We start from the raw sequence: 22,049 nt of genomic DNA, 5'->3' as shown, positions 1-22,049 counted from the left end.
GCCTGGCCTCTGCAATTGCTGTGTGGTGGCCTGGGATTCAATCTGTGAGTTGGGGGCCTGTTGGCAGGACCCCCGCTCGCTCTTCTGAGAGTATTTTTCTTTTTTCCTTTTCACCCAGTAAATTCCGTTCCCCTCACCCTTCAATGTGTCCGTGTTCCTAATCCTTCCTGGTGGTGTGACAAGAACCTGGTTTTAGCTGAATTAAGGAGCAGAATTCTGCAACAAAATGAGTTTTTTGGATCAATCTGTTTATCAATTGTATTGAACTTTTCAAAGAACCAACTTTCGGTTTCATTGATTTTTCTCTATTGTTTCTCTTTCATTTCTGCTCTTTATTTCTTCCTATTTACTCTGGATTTAATTTGCTCTTTTTTTTTCTAGCTTCTTAATGTGGAAGCTTAGATCATTTAAGTCGGTTTCAAATATATGCATTACAAGCAATTCATTTCTCACTTAGCATTATTTTAGCTACATTCCATAAACTTTGATCTGCTGGTTTTTAATCATTCAAAATATTTTCTAATTTCCCTTGTGATATCTTTTTTTAAATCTATGGTTTGCTTAGCATATGTAACTTAGTTTCCAAATATTTGGGGATTGTTCAGCTTTCTTTGTTATTGATTTCTACTTTAATTTCATTGTGACTACAGAATGTACTCTACGGTTTCGATTCTTTGCAACTTAAGACAGTTTATGGCCAGATTTGTTTATGGTCTATCTAATGTTTCATTTGCATTTGAAAAGAAGTATATTCTGTGGTATTGGGGATGGTGTTCTATAAATGTCAATTAGATTAAATTTTTGTATAATGTCCAAAACTTCTGATCCTTAGTATCTTTTGATCCATTTATTCTATCACTGAGTGGTATAAAAATTTCCAATTATAATTATGAACTTGTCTTTTCTCTTTTTCGTTGTGTCAGTTTCTGCTTCATGTATTTTGAAGCTTTATTAGGAGCATAAACTTTTAAGATTGTCATCCTGATGAATTAATCATTTTATTATAAAATGCCCCATTTTATTTTTGTTAATCATTTTTGTCTTGAAGCCTACTATGTCAGATACCAATATGAACATATCAGCTTTTTTTATGATTATTATTTGCTTGGTTTTTTTTTCCCATTTTACCTTTGACCATTTGGTTTTGTATTTAAAGTGTGTCTCCTGCACACACCATATGCTTGATTCTTGCTGTTTTATCCAGTCTGATGATCTTTTAATTGATCTTTAGTCAATTCACATTTAATGTAATGTGTGTGTATGTCTTCTACGTAGGACAAATGCCTGTGTTTGTTGTTTGGTGGGATTAAATCCCCCTGCTGTATGCTTCTATGGTACCCAGTAAATAGTATTTTTTAAATAGTCCCCACATTGTAAGCCAGCCTCCCCAATCGGTCATGCAGGCTTTGGTTTGTCTTGCTTATCATCATATCCTCGCACTTTACAGAGACCTGGCACGTAACAGGCGTTCACTGAGATGTGAACTACATAGAGTTAAGATTTAAATAGAGGGAAATGATGACTTCCTTATCTTACAGAAGAAAACATGCAGGGCCAAAAAAGTCATGAGAGTTGCTCGAGGTCACAGTGTTAGCTAGTGGCAAGGTAAAAGTGAAGACAAGAAGTGGAATGGCCAGAAGACAGCCATGCCTTCCCAGCCATACCTGTATTGAGAGATTCTGCTTATATCCTTCCATGGGGAAAGAAGACTTTCCCATTCAAGGCACCTCAGAGATTGCAGCTGTACCTGGGACTGGGTGCCCACTGTACCCATTGCCAGAATATGTAGATCTTAGGGCAAAGTTTGAAAAATACTTTTAAAATTATATATATATACATATATATGTAATTTTTTTTTTTTTTGTTTTTTAGACAGAGTTTTGCAAATACCCAGGTGGGAGTGCAGTGGCACGATCATATTCACTGCAGCCTCTACCTTCTGAGCTCAAGTGATCCTTGCACCTCAGCCTCCTAAGTACCTGAAACCACAGACACATGTCATCATGTCTGGCTAATTTACAAAAACCTTTTGGCTGAGAGTGGTGGCTCACACCTGCAATCCCAGCACTTTGGGAGGCCGAGGCGGGCGAATCATGAGGTCAGGAGTTCAAGACCAGCCTGGCCAATAATAGTGAAACTCCGACTCTACTAAAAATACAAAAATTAGCCGGGTGTGGTGGTGCACGCCTGTAGTCCCAGCTACTCCAGAGGCTGAGGCAGAAGAATTGTTTGAACCCGGGAGGCGAGAGTTGCAGTGAGCAGAGATCCTGCCACTGCACTCCAGCCTGGACGACAGAGCGAGACTCCGTCTCAAAAAAACACAAAAACCTTATTTTGGTAGAGACACGGTCTCCCTATGTTTCAAACTCCTTGGTTCAAGGGATGGTCCCACCTTGTCCTCTCAAAGTGTTGGGATTACAGGCGTGGGCCACCACGCCTAGCCAGAGTTCAACAAATGTTGCAGTCACATGTGGGAGACCAGGACATGCCTCCCCAAAACATGAAGGATTGTGCTAAAGACAAGCAGCAGCAGATTCAGGAAAGCTCTCTACCCTGGCCCTTTTTGCCTAAAAGTAGGACATAAGTTTACAAAGACAAAAGGTATCCTGTCCCTCTGTCTACCTGGGAGAACAAAGACTACTTTAGACCCCTACGGCCTGGAGATGGTATCAGAGGAATTTACATTAACAAGCTTGACTAACTGGCCTTTGTTTTGTGTGTGTGTGTGGTTTTTTTTTTGCCGTCTCACAAGTTGCCTCCTGGAGAGACTCCAAGTCCTATTTCTTTGTCTTGTAACTTAAAAAAAATTACTGTTCTTTGTTGAAGATGCTATAAAAAATGGAATTCAAAGTCACCTCTTCCAGAACGACTCATTCCCTTCGTATTTCTCATGTATAAATGAAATATACATGTCAGTAAATTTGTGTTTGTTTTTCTCTTAATTTGCCTTTTGTAACCGGAGTCTCCCCCAACTAAGAACCTATGAGGGCTAAAGAAAATCCCCTACAAATAAAAGGGACAGAAATGACAAGCTGCGATGAAAGGCCACAAGGATGCTCACACCCGAATCTAAAAAGCCCTTTGCGTGGGCCGCAGCCAAGCATACTTTGGCCAAGAAATTTCTGTGGCTCTAACCTCCTTTGAAAACTCGAGAACCAAGGCCAGGTGGCAGAGGGAGGTGACTGACCCCACCCGGCCCGGCGGCGGCCGCGCACACGCAGGCCACCCAGAGCGGAGGTGGGAACCGGCGCTCCGCCCCTTCCTCGCTGAAAGGGGCCCCTTTCCCTTTTCCTGGTCCCGCGGTCCAACCTCGTGTGCGACCCTTAAAGCGTAGGCCCCGCCGCGACGGCACCCGGCCTGACTTGCGAGGGAACAAACTGTGCCCTGAGCAGGCCAGGAAGCCCGCCCCGGGGCGGATGACCCTCAGTCTCCTAGTCGGAGCGCATTGAGCGCAGGGCGGCGCTGTCCTCACCCTTGCGTAACGAGCCGGACGGAGGGCGTTTACCCGCGGAGGAAACCGACACGTGATGCGCGCCTGCTGAGTGCCAGCTCCTCCAGCTCCGCCAAGTGGGTGGGATCCCCTACTTTGAAGAGAAGGAAGCCGTTCAGGCCTCCCTGTGTGCATTTTGCAAAAGCCTCTGCCCTTCCATCTCGAATCCCTTCGCACCGATCACACTTTCTTCGCCTGGAAACCTGGAGCCTTCTCTCGCGAGACATCCTCCGCCCTGTAGAAGGCCATTTCGGTTCTTCATGCGCGGTAGCGGCCCCACTTGCAGGATTCCAAGGCCTGCCTAATCGGGTGCGGGTGTCTGGCTGTGGATTCGCCGCCGTCCCGCTGGACGCCTGGAGGCTCGAACCCCGCCGCTCCCAGATCCCAGGCTTTGCTCCCACCCCGGCTTCCACCCACGGTGCTGCACTTCCTTGGACCTGGGCTGTCGGGAGAGCTGGAGGTGAGCGCTCTCGGGAGAACCCAGCCAATTTAAAGAGTCCCCCGAGAAGACTTGGCAGAGGAAAATTTAACTGCTGGTACCCCCTGAGTTTCTGGTGCACCCGGTGTATCAGAGCTTGTGTTGTGCATCAGGACTGGAAAATTGGCGAGGAGTTACTTACGCTCTGATGACTCATATTTTATTGAACTTTTGTCATCAGCCAGGATTTGTTCTAAGTACTTTATTGTCACTAACCCATATATTTGTATCTTCACGGCCAAACCGAGGTGGTTACTGTTATATCCACTGTGCAGATGAGGAAACTAAACTGGCTTAGAGAAGTGAAGGAGTTCACACCCGCGGGCAGGAGTAGACCACCCTCTCCTTGGTGTCCACACCTCTTTTCTTCAGTACTGAAGAGGCAGTCACTGGAGCTCTGCCTGGGGTGCCTGCACTTATGGAGACCCCCATTCCTCCCTCCCCTCAGTTCCCACCCACTATCCGCCTCAGACTACCACATGATCTCATCATACCCTTTACACCACAAGACCCCCAGGACTCCCAGGCGATGCTCTGCTTTAACTCAGGAAATTTTAACCTGGCATTTGGTAATTGAGGTGAGCGAGGATGGAAAAAGAATGTTGATGACCCCTTAGGCTGCAGAGTGAAAAACTTAATGCAGAAGTAGAACACGCTAAAGCAGCAATACATTAAAGTCATATAAATATGGCAAGTGCAGCCCCTGGCACATACTAGGTCCTTAACAGATTTTTCTTGTTGAAGTCATTGCACATATGGTTACAACTAAGGGACACAGGAAGTGATGAGTGCATAAACCTAAAGGAAGGGAATAAAAGAAAGGGAACTCCCATGATTCCAACTCCTTTCTGATGCTTGGTGCTGTGGAAATCCCTTGAGCAGACCTGTGAATTTTGTCTTTTTGCAGATGTTCACACTTCCTCAAAAGGACTTAAGTGCTCCCACCACCTGTCTGGGCCCCACCTGCATGCAGGACCTGGGCAGTAGCCATGGGGATGATCTGGAAGGAGAATGCTCCAGAAAACTGGACCAGAAGCTGCCAGAGCTCCTTGGAGTGGGTGATCCTGCCATCCTCTCCTCTGATACCTCCTACCTATCCTCTAGAGGAAGAATGATTAAATGGTTCTGGGATTCCGCTGAGGAGGGCTACAGGACCTACCACATGGATGAGTATGATGAGGACAAGAACCCCAGTGTGAGTGAAGGTCCCCTCCCACTGGCACCCGAGAGGGAACTGCAGGGTGGGGTACCCTACCTTGACCAATAAGGCAGCATCCAGCCTGCTCTTGTGAGGTTGGAGTTATGGTCCTCTGACCTCCAAGAGGGCTTCTGATGTAGCTTAGAGAGGCTCCAGTGTATTGCCTGGATCAGGAAATGGTCCATTTGGAATATAGGGGACCTTGATTTGTGAGGGAGGAATTCAAGAGCCACACGATATTCTTCTGTGGATTCTGACCCACGACCTGTCAACTGTCCAGCTTTAGAACTAGGGCAGAACTAAGGTTCAGGTTGCAACTGTTTTACTTATAGGTTGTTTATTGCTGAGCTAGTTACTTCACTTCCTTGAATCTTAAATTATCTCTAAAATGAAATAATGACACCAGGCATGGTGGTTCACACCTGTAATCCCAGCACTTTTGGAGGCTGAGGCAGAGGGAACACTTGAGGCTAGGAGTTTGAGACCAGCCTGGGCAACATAGCAAGACCCCATCACCACAAAAAAATAAAAATAAAAAAATTAGCAGGGTGTGGTGGTGTGCACCTGTGGTCCCAGCTACTGGGGAGGCTGAGGTGGAAGGATTGCTTGAACCTGGAGGTCAACGCTATAGTGAGCCAAGATCACGCCACTGCGTTCTAGCCTGGGCAATGGAGTGAGACCCTGTCTCAAAATAACAACAAACAAACAAAAATAAAATAAAATGGGATAATAATACCTGCTGTGTAGAAGAGTCAAGATTAAATGAGAGCAAGTATGTGAAGTTTTTAGCACAGTGCTACTCAATAAATGATAGCTGCTATTATTAATATTTTCTGTCCCCAATATAAGCTATTCTCATAATGCCTTCAGAAGTCAGAAAGTTGTTACAGTAACCCTTTAATAATCCTTATTTGTTGAGCATCTACCATATAGATGTGAACAGAAACAAAGTTCTTATCCTCATAGAGCTCATATTCTAGTTAGGGAGACAGACAGTGAATGGACAGAGAAAAAATATGTATACTATATGGTGGTAAATCCTATAGAGAAACATAAACCAGGGTAAAGAAGACAGAGAATGATGGGTGGGCTGGGGATGTTGCTATTAAGTAGAAGGAGGTCACAGAAGGCTATTTTAATAAGGTGAACATTTGAGCAGAAACCTGGAAAAAGTGAGGGATTGTATTAGTTATCTATTGTTGCATAACAAATGACCTCAAATCTAGCAAGTTAAAATAACAGTGCATAATTTCTGGGGTTCAGGAATCCTGGTGGATGCCTCAGGCTCAAGATCTTTTTTTTTTTTTTTTTTTTTTTTAATTGTTATGGAGTGTTGCTGTGTCTGTCACCCAGGCTGGAGTGCAGTGGCACAATCTCGGTTCACCACAACCTCTGTCTCCTGGGTTCAAGTGATTCTGCCTCAGCCTCCCGAGTAGCTGGGATTACAGGCGTGTGCCATTGTGCCCGGCTAATTTTTGTATTTTTGGTAGAGATGGGGTTTTGCCGTGTTGGCCAGGCTGGTCACGAACTCCTGACCTCAGGTGATCCGCCTGCCTCAACCTGCCAAAGTGCTGGGATTACAGGCATGAGCCACTGCGCCCGGCCAAGCCACCGCACCTAGCCACAAGATCTTTTGTGAAGGTGCCATAAAGCTGGGGCTGTGGTCTCATCTGAAAGGTTGACTTGGAGCCAGGGGATTGGGTGGGAGGCTCTACTTCCAGTGACACTCTCATGCTTATTGGCAGGCTTCAGTTCTTCTCCATGTGGGCTTCTTCACAGAATTGTCTCATGACATGGTAACTGGATTCTCTCAGGGCAAGTGATTCAAGAGAGAATGAAAGGTCATGGGTACCCAAGATGGAAGCCTTAGACTCTTTATAACCTGACTTCAGAAGTGACATCCCACCCCATCTGCCTATTCTGTTCATTAGAAGCACATTGCTAGGCCCAGCCCACACTCAAGGGGTGTGAATGCCAGGAGGCTGGGACCTTAGAGGCTGCCTGCCACAGGAGTGAGCCATGCAGTTATCTAGGGAAGAGCATTCCCAGTAGAGGGAAGAGCCAGTGCAAAGGCTCCAGGCTTGGATCATGCTTGACGAGTTCAAGGGACAGCAGAGGGGCCACTGGAGATGGAATAAAGCTAAGACCAAGATGGGCAGGTGATGGGGTCAGAAAGGTGACGGGGTGGTGGAGGTCATAGATCCTGTAGGGCCCCAGAGGACCTGGTGAGCCTTCTGATTTTGGACAGAGTGGAATAGGAGGTATTCAAAGGAGGAGCAGTGTGGTCTGATTCGGAGTTTGGAAAGATGACTTGGACTGCTGTATGGAGATTTGACTTGGCAGGTAAGAGAGTGCACAGAGAGAGGGGAGGGAAGCTGTTGTAATAATATAGACGAGAAATGATGGTGGCTCATACCAGGGTCCCAGCAGTGGAGGGTGAGACATGGTTGGACTGTGCATGTGTTTTGAAGTTAGAGCTGCCAGGATGTGTGAATAGATTGGCTGTGTTTGGAGGAGCTTCCCAGCTTGCTTCCCTGGGCATGAAGGAGCACTGCCTTTCATTTTGTCATAGTCTGAGCTCATTCAGGTTTTACTTTTTCATCTTCCTTCCTTCACTTCCCCTGCAGTAACTCAGGGGTCAGCAGTTAGCTGTGAGGCTGCACCGAGTCTCCCTGGGGACTCTGTAAGGGAGAGCTCGGGTTATGCCTGTCAGCCTCTCCTATGACAATAAATGCCTATGGAGTGGGGATCAAGGTATTGTGTAACATTGCAGGGTCTCCTGGGGGAGTATTTGCACTGGCAAAGGAACCTCTTCTTGATCTACACCCACCTTTGCTTCTGTTCCTGCCAGACTGCCTATATACCCTCTCTATTCTTTCATTCTGTAAATGTGTATTGAGTCCCACTAAGCCCCTTGAGAGACACGGCGGTGTCTTCAGCACACATATGTCCTTCAGGGAGCTTACCCTCAGTACGGGAGATATGGTGTGTATGTCAATCCCTGTGACCTGGGGTGGAAACTGACCAGTGCTCTAAAGGGGACAGATCAAGAGCTGTGGGATGCAGAAGGAAAGATCCCTTCCAGGTGGCATTATAGGGGGGACTTCCTGGAGGACCTGGCATTTGGACAGAGCTTTAGAAATGGGAAGATGGGATCAGGCAGCTGATCAGAAGGCACACCTTGAGCAAAGGCAAGGAGGGGTGGTTGAAAGGGTGGGGTTGTAGAGAGCTCCCATTTTGCTTTGCTGCCTCTATGGGCTCCTGGGGCCTTTCACTGGCACCCCCCTGCCATGCTAACCCTGCCTCTGTACCACTCATCTCTAGGGCATCATCAACTTGGGTGTCAGTGAGAACAAACTCTGCTCTGACCTGCTGTCCTGGCGGGTAAGTCCTAGGGCACCTCTGGGGGCATCACCAGCTCCAAGGAGCTGTCTTCCCTGGGTTGCTTTCCCAACAGGAGCCTGCTGCTTGGCTCAGTGGCCCTGGCCTGGGAATCAGGAGACCCAGGTTCCAGGCCTACCTTGGGACAGTTTTCTCCGTGATCTTAAGTGAGTTACTTTCCCCCTCTAGTCCTATTTCTTCATCTCTGCAGACTCTTATTTCACTCAGTCTCTCCTGCTGTGTTGGGTCCCCTGATCTCAGAGGGAAATACTCAGTGCTTTGTGATGTAGATATTTAGCAAGTAGCTCTTCAGGGGGACAAAAATAAACCCCTGATGTGTAGCTTTGCCAATTTCCATAGTGTAAACACTCCCACCATGGCCAATTTCAACCTCCTCTTGTGATATCACTGCAGGCAGAGTTGAAAGAGAGGTGCACAGGCACACTTATGTAATATTTTCACCATACAGACACGTAGACAGAACTGACCTCAAAAGCATAGATAGTAGAAGGTACTAGCAAATCAGGAAGCGATGATGTTTGAGTGCTTATCACCTTTGTTTGTGAGATAATTTATTTCATTGTCCGTTTATATTAATTTGCTTTTTTAAAGTGGCTGTTTTGACACAGCTTGAAACATTTCTGAAATTTTATAATCCGATTTCTTGAGCTGGGGTGAGCCATCTTAGCAACCACTGACAATGTCTAATAAATGTGTCTCCCAAGGTGGCAGTGGCAGAGTTTGGGTTTGTAGAGACAGCAATGCTTAACCCAAAGGAACGTATTTCCAGAGGTGAGAAATCTCAACCCCAAGGGGAAGGGCTTATCGGGAATATATTTTATTTATTTATTTATTTATTTGAGATGGAGTCTCACTCTGTTGCCCAGGCAGGATGTAGTGGCATCATCTCAGCTCACTACAACCCCCTCCTCCTGGATTCAAGCAATTCTTCTGCCACAGCCTCCTAAGTAGCTGGGATTACAGGCACACACCACCACGCTTGGCTAATTTTTGTACTTTTAGTAGAGACAGGGTTTCATCATTTTGGCCAGGCTGGACTCGAACTCCTGACCTCGTGATTCGCCTGCCTCAGCCTCCCAAAGTGCTGGGATTACAGGTGTGAGCCACTGTGCCTGGCCAGGGAATAGATTTTAAAGGCCTGTTTTACCTAAAGCCAGCTCCTCCTTCTCAGGCAGCTAAGCACCGAAATAAAAGGTGAGACACATATAGCAATTTAAATTTTCTATTAAAAAAATAAAAAAGATGCCAGGTAACAATTAATTTTAATAATATATTTTATTTAGCCCAATATATTCAAAATATGACCATTTCAGCATGTCATCAGTATAAAAATTATTAATGATATATTTTACATACTTTTTTTCCTACCAACTTTTCAAAATCCAGTGTGTCTTAATTCAGTTGAACCACATTTCAAATGCTCATTTGCCACATGTGGCCAGTGGCTACCATATTGGACATTGTGGCTCTAAGGGAGGAAGGGAGAGAGGGCGAATGCTGGACCCAGTTATGTAGAAGTGGCTGATTCCCTTTCTTCCTTTTGGCCTCAGTGCGCAAGGCCCCTGCATTGGCCCTTCTTTGACAAAGCGCCTACAATAGTAGGAGTTTCTAACCTAGCACCTGGTCATGGAGTGGGTGGTCTAGAAACTGCTATGTTTTCCAAAGTGTGAGGTCAAGCTGAGCTTACAGGAAGACAGTAGCCTAAGTCCTTGTAGAAGTTGGAGCCAAGATTGAGGTTCTAGCTCTCAGTGTCTTCTGTCGCCCCATGGAGATGCTGATCAGTGTGATCTCTCGTTACTGCTTCTGCAAACCCACCCCTCCAATTTTTTTAGGTGGCAGTGTTGTATAAAGAGTGCCAGACTAGGAGTCAAAAATTTGGGGGTTTTGTCTCAGCTTTGCCACTTGCTAGCTCTGTGACCTTGGCTGAGTGACCTCATTTTTTTGGACCTCAGTTTCCTCACCTGGAACATGGGTATGAGAAAGCTGTCACCGTCTGCCCCCTCTCACGGTTTCTCTGATGAGCAGAACAAGCATTCAGCTTTACCTGCCCTGTGCTGTGGATGCAGGTAGCAGTGCCGGCCCTCAGCCCTGCTCTTCCCTGTCTGTCCCCAGCTGAGTCAGAGCGACATGCAGAGAGTGGAGCCGTCCCTGCTGCAGTACGCCGACTGGAGGGGACATCTGTTGTAAGTAGTTGCCATAGGGTGAGTTTGGCCCCCTGGGGATGTGTGGCAATGTCTGGAGACATTTTTGGTTGTTATAACTGGGAGGTCAGGTGCTCCTGGCATTTGGTGTGTAGAGGTCAGGGTTGCTGCTAAATTTCCTACAATGCACAGGACAGCCGCCACCACGAAGAATGACCCGGCCCGGAACATCAGTAGTGGGAGGCTGAGAAAGCCTGCAGTAGGCTGAGGGCCTACTTCTGGAGACCTGGTGACCTGGGGTCTCCTGCCAGTCCCACCTCAGCACAGGGTCTCTCTAGTCTGGTTTCTGGGAACCTGGCTCTGTAGCATGGGGAGGGCCTTCAGGCGAGGAGTCTTTGTCCCTGCTTTGTTGGTAGCTTTAGAGAAGCCATAATTGCTGTTGGGGTAGCTGGCTGGGGCCTTTTCCTAATGCTAAAAGGGGAGGTGGTAAGTAACACTAATAGTAGCTTGTCCTTGTTGAACACTTGCTTGGGGACACTGTTCTAAGGGCTCAGCGGCTGAGCAGGACCTGATCCCAAGGCTGATTGCAATACATGTGTTCTTCTAGTGTAGTCATTAGGATGGTGGGCCCTGGAGTCAGACCACTGGACTTGAGTGTAGACTTTGCCTCTTATCAGCAAGTGACTTAATTCCTTTAAATCTCGGTTTTTGTTTCTTTGTGCAATGGGAATAATAATAATAATGACAGTAGTAGCCACATCATAGGATTATTATGAAGAGTAAGTAAAAATTTTCTAAATAACATTTGTATAAGGTAAATGCTCAAAAAATATGAGCAACAATAATGGTGCTAATAGTTATTGTTGTAGTAATAATGTTTATTAGTATAATTAGCTAGATCTCCATAGAGAGTGTTACTTTTGATAATCCCTGAAATCACCTGATTAGGTACGGTGGGGTGTCCACTGCAATGCATGTCGGTAGTGGGGAGGAGAAGGTGGGTGCTGAGGAGTCGAGACAGATGCACCCATACCCCCATCGTAGGAAATTAGGGAAGAGTGATGGCAGCTGCCTGAGGATTCACCAGAGGAGCTTTGGGATGTACCGTGGGTTGGGGACCATCTGGCAAGCACTGCCTGTTTGTCTTATCTTCAGCCTCCGGGAGGAAGTGGCCAAGTTCCTGTCTTTCTACTGCAAGAGCCCAGCGCCACTCAGACCAGAGAATGTGAGTAGCCCCCTCCACTGCTCCTTCCTGTTCTCCTGCCTCCCCTCTCCATCTCTTTCTTTTCTTTTCTTTCTTTCCCTTCCCTTCCTTCCTTCCTTCCTTCCTTCCTTCCTTCCTTCCTTCCTTCCTTCCTTCCTTCCTTCCTTCCTCCCCTCCCCCCCCCCCCTTTTTTTTTTTCTCAAACACACTCTTGTTCGGTCACCCAGACTGGAATGTAGTGGTGCAATCTTGGCTCACTGCAACCTCTGCCTCTTGTGTTTAAGTGATTCTCCTGCCTCAGCCTCCCGAGTAGCTGGGATTACAGGCGTGCACCACCACGCCTGGCTAATTTTTGTATTTTTAGTAGAGACGGGGTTTTACCATGTTGGTCAGACTAGTCTCAAACTACAGACCTCAAGTAATCTGCCCGCCTCAGCCTCCCAAAGTACTGGGATTACAGGTGTGAGCCACTAAGCCTGGCCTCTATTCCCCACCTTTTGGCTGGCCTGAGAGTAAGCTGGGGTTGAGATCTGCCCTTCACATAGTTTTGATTTGTTTCAAAGTAGAATTGGGAATACCTTCTCCCTCCTCGATGTTTAGAGTTTGGGTATAATTTCCACCCTGTGTTGTTCTGTGGGCCTTCTGCCTCCACATCTTTAGGCGAGACCCTCTTAGTGACCAGCCCCCTCTTCCTGGCTCAGATGATCTGGAGCAGGGTCCTCATGGATGAGCTTGGCTTTTAGTCTAGTGGCTTTGTTGTGACAGAACCCCAGGTGGCACCAAGGCAGGGCCTGATGCTCCCTCTGTGCTGTTCTGGGAGGCTGTGGGTCCCCGTCCACTCCTGGAACTGGTTCATCTTCATCCCTCGGATATGTCACCCTTAGGTGGTTGTCCTGAATGGTGGTGCCTCGCTCTTCTCTGCTCTGGCCACGGTGCTGTGTGAGGCCAGGGGTAAGTGATCTCTGTGGCCTGCCCTGCACTGTGAGCCACGTTGTGCCTGCAGGCCCCCCCATTGCCTGGCCTCAAGGGCTGCAATAGTATCCTTTCAGGCACACTAGAATATACTAGACTGCAGGGGGCGTGAATAAGTGGCTTGACAAAGCACCCGGGGGTCAGCAGTTTCAGGGGAAGTTAGTGTGATGTTAGGGTCCTGGGCTTTCTGTTTGCCGTGACCTTGGCTGCTTCATGCTCATAAGGTGGCTGTCGCATCCTCACATGACAGTGTGTCTTAGAGCAGGAAGAAAGGGATGTGGTCGTGCCGTGCCTGTCTCTTTTTTATCAGGAGATGGGGATAAGGATACTGTTTCCCAGAAGAGGCCCCCTTCTATCTTCCTGACCAGAATTGACTCATAAACCTGTCTCCAAAATGGTCCCTGGCAAAGGGGACTAAGAAAACCAGGGTTGCCTGAAACCGGATGTGGTTTGTCGCCCAGGGCTAGGGGAAGGCCAACCTTCCTTAGACATGTTGTTGTTCATACCTGAAAAAACTGGTGCTGTCTTAGCACGGAAGGAAATTGGAATGGCTGTTGAGTGGGCAGCCAACCAGCAGTGCCTGCTGCAAGAGCCGATTGTTTTAAGAATCAGTTAGGGTCAGGGGTTATTGGTTGCAAGGAAAAGAGACCCATTCATGGTAGCTTAATTAATAATGAGATTATTAGTAACATTTATTGACCCCGTACTATGTTCCAGGATCTGGCCTAAGGCTTTATGCAGAGTATTTCATTTAATCCTCACAGTACTTCAATGAGGTTGGTTCTATGATGATCTCCATTTTACAGATGAGGAGACTAAGGCACAGGAGGTTAACTTATCAAAGTCACACAAAGAGAGGCAGTAACCAGGATTTGAACCATCAAAGAGAGATTCATTGTAAGGATATGATAAGCAATTTCCTGCCCATTCCAGAACAATCAAGAACAGGAACCTTCTAAGCTTCAGTTTCCCCATCTATAAAGTTAGGATATAATAAATAGTACCTACTTCGGAGACTAACTGTCAGGAGCAAATGAGATAAAATAGAAGCAAATGTTCAGTGCATTTCCCATCACATCATTAAGTGCTTAGCAAATGTTAACTGTTAATAATTAGAAAGGGGGCTGTATTAGTCTGTTCTTATGCTGCTAAGAAAGACATACCCAAGACTGGGTAATTTATAAAGGAAAGAGGTTTAATGGATTCACAGTTCCACATGGCTGGGGAGGCCTCACAATCATGGTGGAAGGCGAATGAGGAGCAAAGTCACATCTTACATGGCGGCAGGCAAGAGAGGTTGTATAGGGGAACTCCCCTCTATAAAACCATCAGATCTTGTGGGACTTACTTCCCTATCACCAGAACAGCACAGGAAAGACCTGCCCCCATGATTCAATTACTTCCCTCCAGGTCCCTCCCGTGACACATGGAAATTATGGGAGCTATAATTCAAGATGAGATTTGGGTGGGGACACAGCCAAACCATATCGGGCTGATCTCAGTGGATCCAAGCTTTCCAAAGTGTTTTGGGAGTTGAGAGTGCAAGCATGCCCCAAATGGTCCCCAAGGAAGTTAAAGGCTTGGAGAGGGAGTGGGGACAGTGGACAGAGGGTTTGGGGTGTTCTGGCCAGAAAGTGACAGGCCCTCACCCACTCCTGCCCCCAGAGGCTTTCCTGATCCCCACCCCTTACTATGGCGCCATCACACAGCACGTGTGTCTCTACGGCAACGTCCGACTGGCCTATGTCTACTTGGACAGTGAGGTAAGAGTCTTGGCTTCCCAGGTGGAACCTGGGCATGCCTGTGGTCAAGAGATTCCTGAGTCTGAATTTGAGGGTCATCCATGCTGAGGGCTCTGGGGTTGTGATGAGTAGGGAATGGAGCCTTCTGTTGCCACATGGCTGCCTGTGCCTGGGATCCCCAGTGGTTCCAAAGTTCCAGTCTCTGAGATCCCTGGGGTTGATGTAGAAGCCAAGAGCTAGACCCAGAAACAGTGAGGTGGGAACAGAGCAGGGCAGACCTAAGCATAGCACCTGAGAGTGATGAGGGGGTCCCTGAAGTGATGGGGTGGGGGGGTGGATGGCAGTAAGTGGGGGGCCTACCTGCTTTTCCAGAGACTCTTCTGAGGAGGCTGGGGTTTACAGGGGAGGAGAGACCTGAGAGTTCATGTGTGTTTTGGGGGGCAGTGGGCACTGAATGTGGCTGGTGGCTCTCATGGGTCTTTTTCCAGGTCACTGGGCTAGACACACGCCCCTTCCAGCTCACAGTGGAGAAGCTGGAGACGGCCCTGCGAGAAGCTCACTCTGAGGTCTGGGGATCAAATCAAACCCAAGGCTGGGAGTGGGTGGGTCTGAGCAGGGCCTGGACCCCTCTTCTTGTGGCTGATCTCCTCCCAGGAGTAGGGTTGGTGGTACCCAGTGATGAGGACAGACAGGTAGGGTGGTAGCACAGAATTATTCTGGGAGGCAGGCAGAACCCTGGCCAGGGAGGGTCTTCCCTTTCAAAACAGACTCTTAGACCTCAGTTCTCAGAGAATCAACCAGGGAACGTCACTAAGGATACCCCCATCGCTGATCCGTCTGCTTCTGGTTCAGTGAGTCAAGTGTGGAGTGTAGGGGTCTGTGGCTTAACGAGTCTCCCTGGTCATTTGAGGAGGGGGCAATCTTGCTCACTTTGAGGGTACTGAGGACTCCCAAAGAAGAGCAGAGACCAGTATTCCAGTGATTCCTTTCCCGCCTGCTTTTCAAAAATCTACTTAATTTTTGTACTTCAGTCATGAAAGCTATACATACTCACTGTAGGAATTTTGAAACTGCAAAAGGCCCACCCAAAATTCTACCAGCAAAGGTAACCTACTGGCATGTGGACACATTTCTCTCTGGTCCTTGTCCTCTGCCTTTATCTGATGCTGCAGATGTAATTCTGTGTCCCGCTTGTTTGCTTCATGTTGTGTTATGAACATGTCCCCCTCAAATCTCCCTGGGAGCCTTCCAGTGAGCAGCCCCCTTTGACTGTGTGGCTCTGGCCTTGGGGAAGAGCTGAGGGTCGCCTACCCTAACGGATGGTTTCAGGGTGTGAAGGTCAAAGGCCTCATCCTCATCAACCCCCAGAACCCTCTGGGTGACATCTACTCCCCGGAAGAGCTGCAGGAGTACCTGGTATTTGCCAAGAGGTGAGGTACCCCACACTGGCCCCGACACAGTATCTGGGCAGCCTGGGGTTCCAATGTGGGTTTGGTGCAGGTTTTTCTACTCTCTTCACCCCACTGTCGGCTGCTACTTGCTTTGGCCCTTCGTTGGCAGTCGAGTGGGGAAGCAGGGATTTGTGGGATGCCATTCCTCTTTCTCTTTGGCTCTTTATAACAGTAGCTATCAATTATCGCACACTCTAGGGGCCAGCCACCATGCTAAGTACTTTATGTGCCTCATACAGTCCTCACAACAAACCTGTCAGGTCCTGATGCTGTTATCACGCCGAGCTCACTGAGCCTTAGAGTGGTCAAGTGAGGGGTGGAGCCAGACTTGAACCTGGGTCTCTCTGACTCGAGCTCTTGTGCATGCCCTTGCCCCTCCATGGAGGTGCCCGAGGGCTCCCTTTCTCCCCTACGGTGCTTCAAAAGCTCCTCTGTCACCTGCTCTATGTGTATGGCTTTCTGTTGGAAAAAATCGGTCAAAGAAAGGTGTTTTGGAAAAAGCAAGTTTGGTAACCCAGGGCTAGACCCCGGCCCCTCTGATTTTCTGATGTATTGCCTCCCCACCCTGTGGGACACATTTGCCCTACACACTAAGTCTCTCCTCCCCACCCCCTTCCTCACCCCAGGCACAAGCTGCATGTGATTGTGGATGAGGTCTACATGCTGTCCGTGTTTGAGGAGTCAGTTGGGTACCGCAGTGTCCTAAGCCTGGAAAGGTGAGGCTCCCCGACTCAGCTAACTCCCTCAGCCCCTATTATCCCACGGAGCCCCGACCACTTTCTGGCTCAGCCCACGGGGCATGGCCTGCCCAGAGCAATTCCATTTCCACCCAGCTGATCCCACTGGTCCTCAGATCTCCTAATGAGAAGCAGGGAGGGTTGGGCTAGATTAGTGATTTTCAAGTTATTCTATGGAATTTCTGAGAACTCCAAGAAGAGGCCTCAGGATTCCTTAAGTTAGGGCTGAGTGGATGGGAAATTGGCCTCTTTGCTATTTCCTTTACCTCCAGAGTCACTCCAGTTTTATTCTTTCATTCATTCATTTACTCACTCATTCATTCACTCAGCACCTCTGAAGCCCCTTGCATGTGCCAAACACCTCTGGATATTTACATTTTGGGGTTTTTCATTAGGTTTACTGTAAGCAAAGCATTTGTGGCCAAAATACCTTTGGGACCACTTGGAGCAGATCATCCTCAAGGCACAGTGGCCCATGCCTGTAATCCCAGCACTTTGGGAGGCCAAGGTGGGAGGATTGCATGAGCCCAGGAGTTTGAGACCATCCTGGGCAACGTAGAGAGACTCTGTTTCTATGGGAAGAAAAAGAAAGTGGGGATCAGGTCATGTGTGCCGTCTGTGAATCTGACCTTCAGGAATTCTAACAGTTCCTGCTGTTTGTCCAGAACCTTCAGCCCTGCCAAGTCCTTTCCATTAGCCTTCTCTTCTCATCTTCACAAAGCCTTGAGGAGTGAATGGAGCATGGATTGTGAATCCCATCTATTTTTTGGATTAGGAAAGTGAGGCACAGACAAAAAGTGATTGTCCATGATCCTTGGTTAGTCATTAACAAAAAAAGTTATTGAGCATCGATTTCATGGCAGGCGCTGTGCTAAGTGCTGGAGATACAACAGTGAACAGGAAAGACATCGGCCCTTCCTGTGTGGAACTTTAATTTCTAGCCAGAAAAAAACATTTTAGCAGCTAAATGCACATCCAGCCATTGGATTATGGCCATGATGAATGCTAAAAGGGAGGGTCCAGGGAGCTGTGAGAGGATCTGTTTAGGGTACCTGATTGGCCTCGTCCCAGGGGGAGTGGTTAGGGAAAGTCTCTTTGATGAGTGACATTCGAGCTAGGCTGTAGATCAGGGGCCAGCAAACTTTTCCTGCAAAGGCCAGATGGTGAATATTTTAGGCTTTCTAGGCCATATGCTCTCTTACTCAACTTTGCCACAGACACTGTGTAAATGAATGAGCATGGCTGTGTTCCGATAAAACTTTATTTACAAAAAACAGGCAGCAGGCTAGGTTTGGCCCACAGGCAGTCATTTGCTGACCCCTGCTCTAAAGGATGCATGGGAATGGGTGGTTCAAAGAGATGAAACCAGGGCTTGTCCCGGAACCAAAACTAGATTCAACCATCCATCTCTTCATTTGTTCAACCAAACACATGTGGGTTCCCATAGTTCTGTGTTGCGTCTGTTTCCACGCTGTGCTCTCTGCAGGCTGCCTGACCCCCAGAGGACCCACGTGATGTGGGCAACCAGCAAGGTGAGTTCCTGGCTGGCCTTGGGGGTGTCAGGAGGGTGGGAGGGCAGCGAGGTGGGTGGAAGCAGCTTCCTCCATGGAGGGCTGGCCACCACCTAGGGTGCTTCTTCCTGCAGGACTTTGGGATGTCTGGGCTCCGCTTTGGCACACTGTACACAGAAAACCAGGACGTGGCCACTGCCGTGGCTTCCCTCTGCCGCTACCACGGCCTCAGTGGCTTGGTCCAGTACCAGATGGCACAGCTGCTGCGGGACCGTGGTGACTGCCTGGGCCTGGTGACCTGAAAATGGGAAGAGGGTTGGAGGCATCCTGGGAACAGCCAGGAATCGTAGATGCTTCTTGTATGAGAAGAATTTAGGGTAGGGTTAGAGAGTACCAGCTCTGGACCCAGACTGGGTCCATACCCTATTTGGTCACTTTCTGGCCATGCGGCACTTTGCTTCACCTCTTTATCTGTATGAGCCTCAGTTTCCTCATCTGTAAAACAGGGATCATAATGGTACCTGTCCTGTAACAGGTTAGTGTGATTTGTAATTCAATTAGAATAGTGCCTGGCATATAATAGGCACTTGATTAATGTGAACTCATTATGATTAGCTGAGAGCACTTAAAAAACAGAGCAGGGTTGAGCATGGTGGCTCATGCCTGTAATTTCAGCACTTTGGGAGGCTGAGGTGGGAGGATCACTTGAGCCTGTGAGGTCGAGGCTACAGTGAGCCTTCGTCATGCCACTGTACTCCAGCTCGGGTGACAGAGTAAGACCATGTCTTTAACAACAACAACAACAACAACAACAAAAACAAAAACAGCAGAAGCTTGTAAGGAAAATCGTTGTAATGGAAGTATCTCTCTTCCTGTGAATCTGTTCTATTCCTGGATTCAAATAGTGAGTTTAAATAGCAAAGGTTACCTGTCAATGCCACCATTTACTGAGCCTAGCAAATGCACCTGCTGTATCATCTCATTCTCTTCAGAATCCTAGGAAGCAAGAATTCCTATATTTTCCTTATTATTTTACAGATGAGGAAAATGAGGACCAGATATTACCCCACTCACTATAGTAGCTAAAAGTTTTAAAACTAGTGACAACATCAAGTGTTGACAAAGATAAGGAGCAGCTGGAAGTCTCATACATTGCTGGTAGGAGTGTAAGTAGTTCAGCCACTTTGGAAAAGAATTCAGCAGTTTCTTATAAAGTTAAACGTACACTTGCCAAGTGATTCAGCAATCCTACTCCTAGATATTGACCTTGATGGTCACACAAAAACCTCTGCTTTATTCATCATCACCCATAACTGCTGCTTTATTCATAATCACCCATAACTGGAAACAACCCAAATGTCCTTCCACAGATGTGTGGATGCAAAAACCGTGGCCCATCCACTCAGTGGAACACTACTCTGCAATAAAATCCATGGCAACATGGGATAGTTTCAAAGGAATCATGCTGAGTGAAAGCAGCTAGCCTTAAAAGATTACATGCTATATAATTCCAATTCAATGACATTCTGGAAAAGGCAAAACTGTAGTGATGGAGAACAGATCTGTGCTTGCAGGGAAGGGGCCAGTGTGACTATAAACAGCATCAGGGTGTTCTTTAGGATGGTGGAACTGTTCAGCATCCTGACTATGGTGGTGGTTACATAAACATATGTGTATATTAGAATTCTTAGAACTGTATGGCAACAGCAAAAAGTACAAACAATGAGGATCAGAGAGGTGATGTTGCCCAAGGACCCACCCTTGCCATTGGCCACACTGGAATCTGAACCTTGGTTGGTGGGACTACAAAGGATCACTCTGGAACTTTAGAACTAGATAAACTTTGGGTTTGATTCTTTATCCTCGGGGACTTTGTGCTCTGGACTCCTGAGGGAGTGTGGGACCCGGAGCTGTCAGGGCTGAGTATCTAGGTTTAAGGTGCTTTACATTGAACGCTGAATTTCCATCCCTTCTTGACCTCCCCTTCATAATCCTCCCCACCACAGCAGCCAGCTAGAGGAGGGACTCAACAGCATCCTGGCAGCTTATGGCCTTTTTCTTTACAGCATTTAGACTAGTGGGACCAAGTAGAGGGTTGATGGGAGATTGATCTTCTGGCCTCTCTTTCACCCAAACAGACTGGATCAACCAGGTGTACCTGCCGGAAAACCATGCCCGGCTCAAGGCTGCCCACACCTACGTCTCGGAAGAGCTCAGGGCGTTGGGGATCCCCTTCTTGAGTCGTGGGGCCGGCTTCTTCATCTGGGTTGACTTGAGAAAGGTAATGCCGGTGGAGGTGCGGACTGGGAGGGAGTTTCAGGCCTCCCTCCAGCAGGTGAGGGGCAGTTGGTGAGGGGTCTCAGCTATGTCCTGAGCCCCTTCCACCCTCTCAGTACCTGCCCAAGGGCACCTTTGAGGAGGAAATGCTGCTCTGGCGCCGCTTTTTGGACAACAAGGTGCTGCTGTCCTTTGGCAAGGCCTTCGAGTGTAAAGAGCCTGGTTGGTTTCGCTTTGTCTTCTCAGACCAGGCCCACCGGCTTTGCCTGGGTAAGCAGCCTGCCTTCCCAACCGAGTCCTAACTGCAGCCTTCACCCTGGCCTCTGCTTGTTTGTCCCCACCCACCTGGCCATCAGTGCCAACTGGCCCCTCACTTCCCCTTCCCAGGGATGCAGAGGGTCCGGCAGGTGCTTGCAGGCAAATCCCAAGTGGCTGAAGACCCCCCTCCCTCTCAGAGCCAAGAGCCAAGTGACCAACGCAGGTGAGCTGGTCATTGCCTCGTGGCCAGAGGGCCCAGCAGCCACTGTGGACCTGGGGCGTTCCGGGGCTGCAGAAGACCGACTGTGGATGTGCCATTTGCCAGGAAGGTGTCTAACTTGGCTTTGTGCCTGAAGAACTGTTTCTTGCCTTTTGCTGTATCCGTGAGAAACTCCTTAAGCTATGGTTCAGCCTGGGCCCTCCCTCTCTCCTATTAAACAAAACTAGGGGAGTCCAGATGTCTCCATTGTGAGTTATTTAGAATGGAGGAGTCGTGACTGCTTCTAACCAGAGCCTCAGCCCTCCTGGGGATATGGAAAGAAAACAAACAACCTGTACCTTCTTTCTGATATCACCATCATTCCTCTTTCTTTGTCGCCATGGAAACGAGTCAAAGGAACAGCACATACAGGAGAGTGTGCAGAAAAATAAAAAAAAGTGATAACTTCCAAACTCCGAGGAGAATGGAATGAATGTTGTTTGTTCAGATTGTTCTCCCCGCATTTAGGACAGTTGGGCTCACAGCACACCGGGATCCTGGGACCGTCTTCTGCTTGGGACGAGGTGAACAGGACCCTATGGTGGAAGTCAGGAGAGGCATGTTTATGGGAGCTGAAGCGGTCCCTCAATCTCCAGGAAACTCCTTCTCCCTCTCCCTTGGAAAGAGCTGCCTTCACTGATGTCCCCAAAGCAGAGTGACCTAGTGTTGGTCGTTGGGGGAAGATTTGGTGCTGCAACCCTGAACTGAGGCTGCTATGAGGCCAAGCTAACCAAGGCTGGCTTTTCTACTGTAAGGAGCAGATGAGGGCCACCTACCCCATTTTCAGGGGTGCCTTAATTCAGAGGCTAAATGAGCTTCTAGATCTGACCATAAAGCTGTGCGCTGAGGAGCCTTCCCATGTGCTGACACTCCTGCTTGGAAGCCGATGCTTTCCTTCGTTCCTTTTTTTTTTTTTGAGATGGAGTCTC

At 48.0% G+C, this 22,049-nt stretch overlaps 1 protein-coding gene across 5 annotated transcripts; it reads left to right on the top strand.

The window, feature by feature from the left end:
• The first annotated feature begins 3,268 nt into the window (after positions 1 to 3,268).
• On the top strand, positions 3,269 to 21,536 carry ACCS (1-aminocyclopropane-1-carboxylate synthase homolog (inactive)). 5 transcript variants are annotated; one of them, XR_002732302.3, is made up of 15 exons: positions 3,269 to 3,950; positions 4,876 to 5,163; positions 8,491 to 8,550; positions 10,681 to 10,751; positions 11,865 to 11,934; positions 12,798 to 12,864; positions 14,551 to 14,648; positions 15,116 to 15,193; positions 15,957 to 16,057; positions 16,705 to 16,794; positions 18,263 to 18,347; positions 18,461 to 18,619; positions 20,465 to 20,607; positions 20,720 to 20,873; positions 20,991 to 21,533. XR_002732302.3 is itself a non-coding variant. In XM_023215806.3 (15 exons), exons 2-15 carry the CDS (start codon positions 4,876 to 4,878, stop codon positions 21,086 to 21,088), a joined length of 1,545 nt encoding a protein of 514 aa, XP_023071574.1. In that variant the 5' UTR covers positions 3,271 to 3,950; the 3' UTR covers positions 21,089 to 21,536. The 5 variants fall into 5 exon arrangements, 4 of the variants coding, with proteins under 4 accessions (XP_023071576.1, XP_023071574.1, XP_023071577.1 ...); XM_023215806.3 differs by having other exon boundaries at positions 3,271 to 3,950; positions 18,461 to 18,602; positions 20,991 to 21,536; XM_023215807.3 differs by having other exon boundaries at positions 3,273 to 3,950; positions 18,302 to 18,347; positions 18,461 to 18,602; positions 20,991 to 21,536.
• The last annotated feature ends 513 nt before the right edge of the window (positions 21,537 to 22,049 follow it).

This window comes from Piliocolobus tephrosceles, chromosome 13 (genome assembly GCF_002776525.5).
Source record: "Piliocolobus tephrosceles isolate RC106 chromosome 13, ASM277652v3, whole genome shotgun sequence".
In the NCBI taxonomy this organism is placed as follows: domain Eukaryota; kingdom Metazoa; phylum Chordata; class Mammalia; order Primates; family Cercopithecidae; genus Piliocolobus; species Piliocolobus tephrosceles.
This window is presented reverse-complemented; position numbering and strand designations above follow the sequence as displayed.

Excerpts from the sequence above, each read along its gene's own strand:
- ACCS (XM_023215806.3), top strand. The coding sequence starts at position 4,876 with ATGTTCACACTTCCTCAAAAGGACTTAAGTGCTCCCACCACCTGTCTG. Across the intron at positions 12,865-14,550 it reads GGTGCTGTGTGAGGCCAGGG|AGGCTTTCCTGATCCCCACC; the intron begins GTAAGTGATCTC and ends TCCTGCCCCCAG. Across the intron at positions 18,348-18,460 it reads TGATGTGGGCAACCAGCAAG|GACTTTGGGATGTCTGGGCT; the intron begins GTGAGTTCCTGG and ends TTCTTCCTGCAG.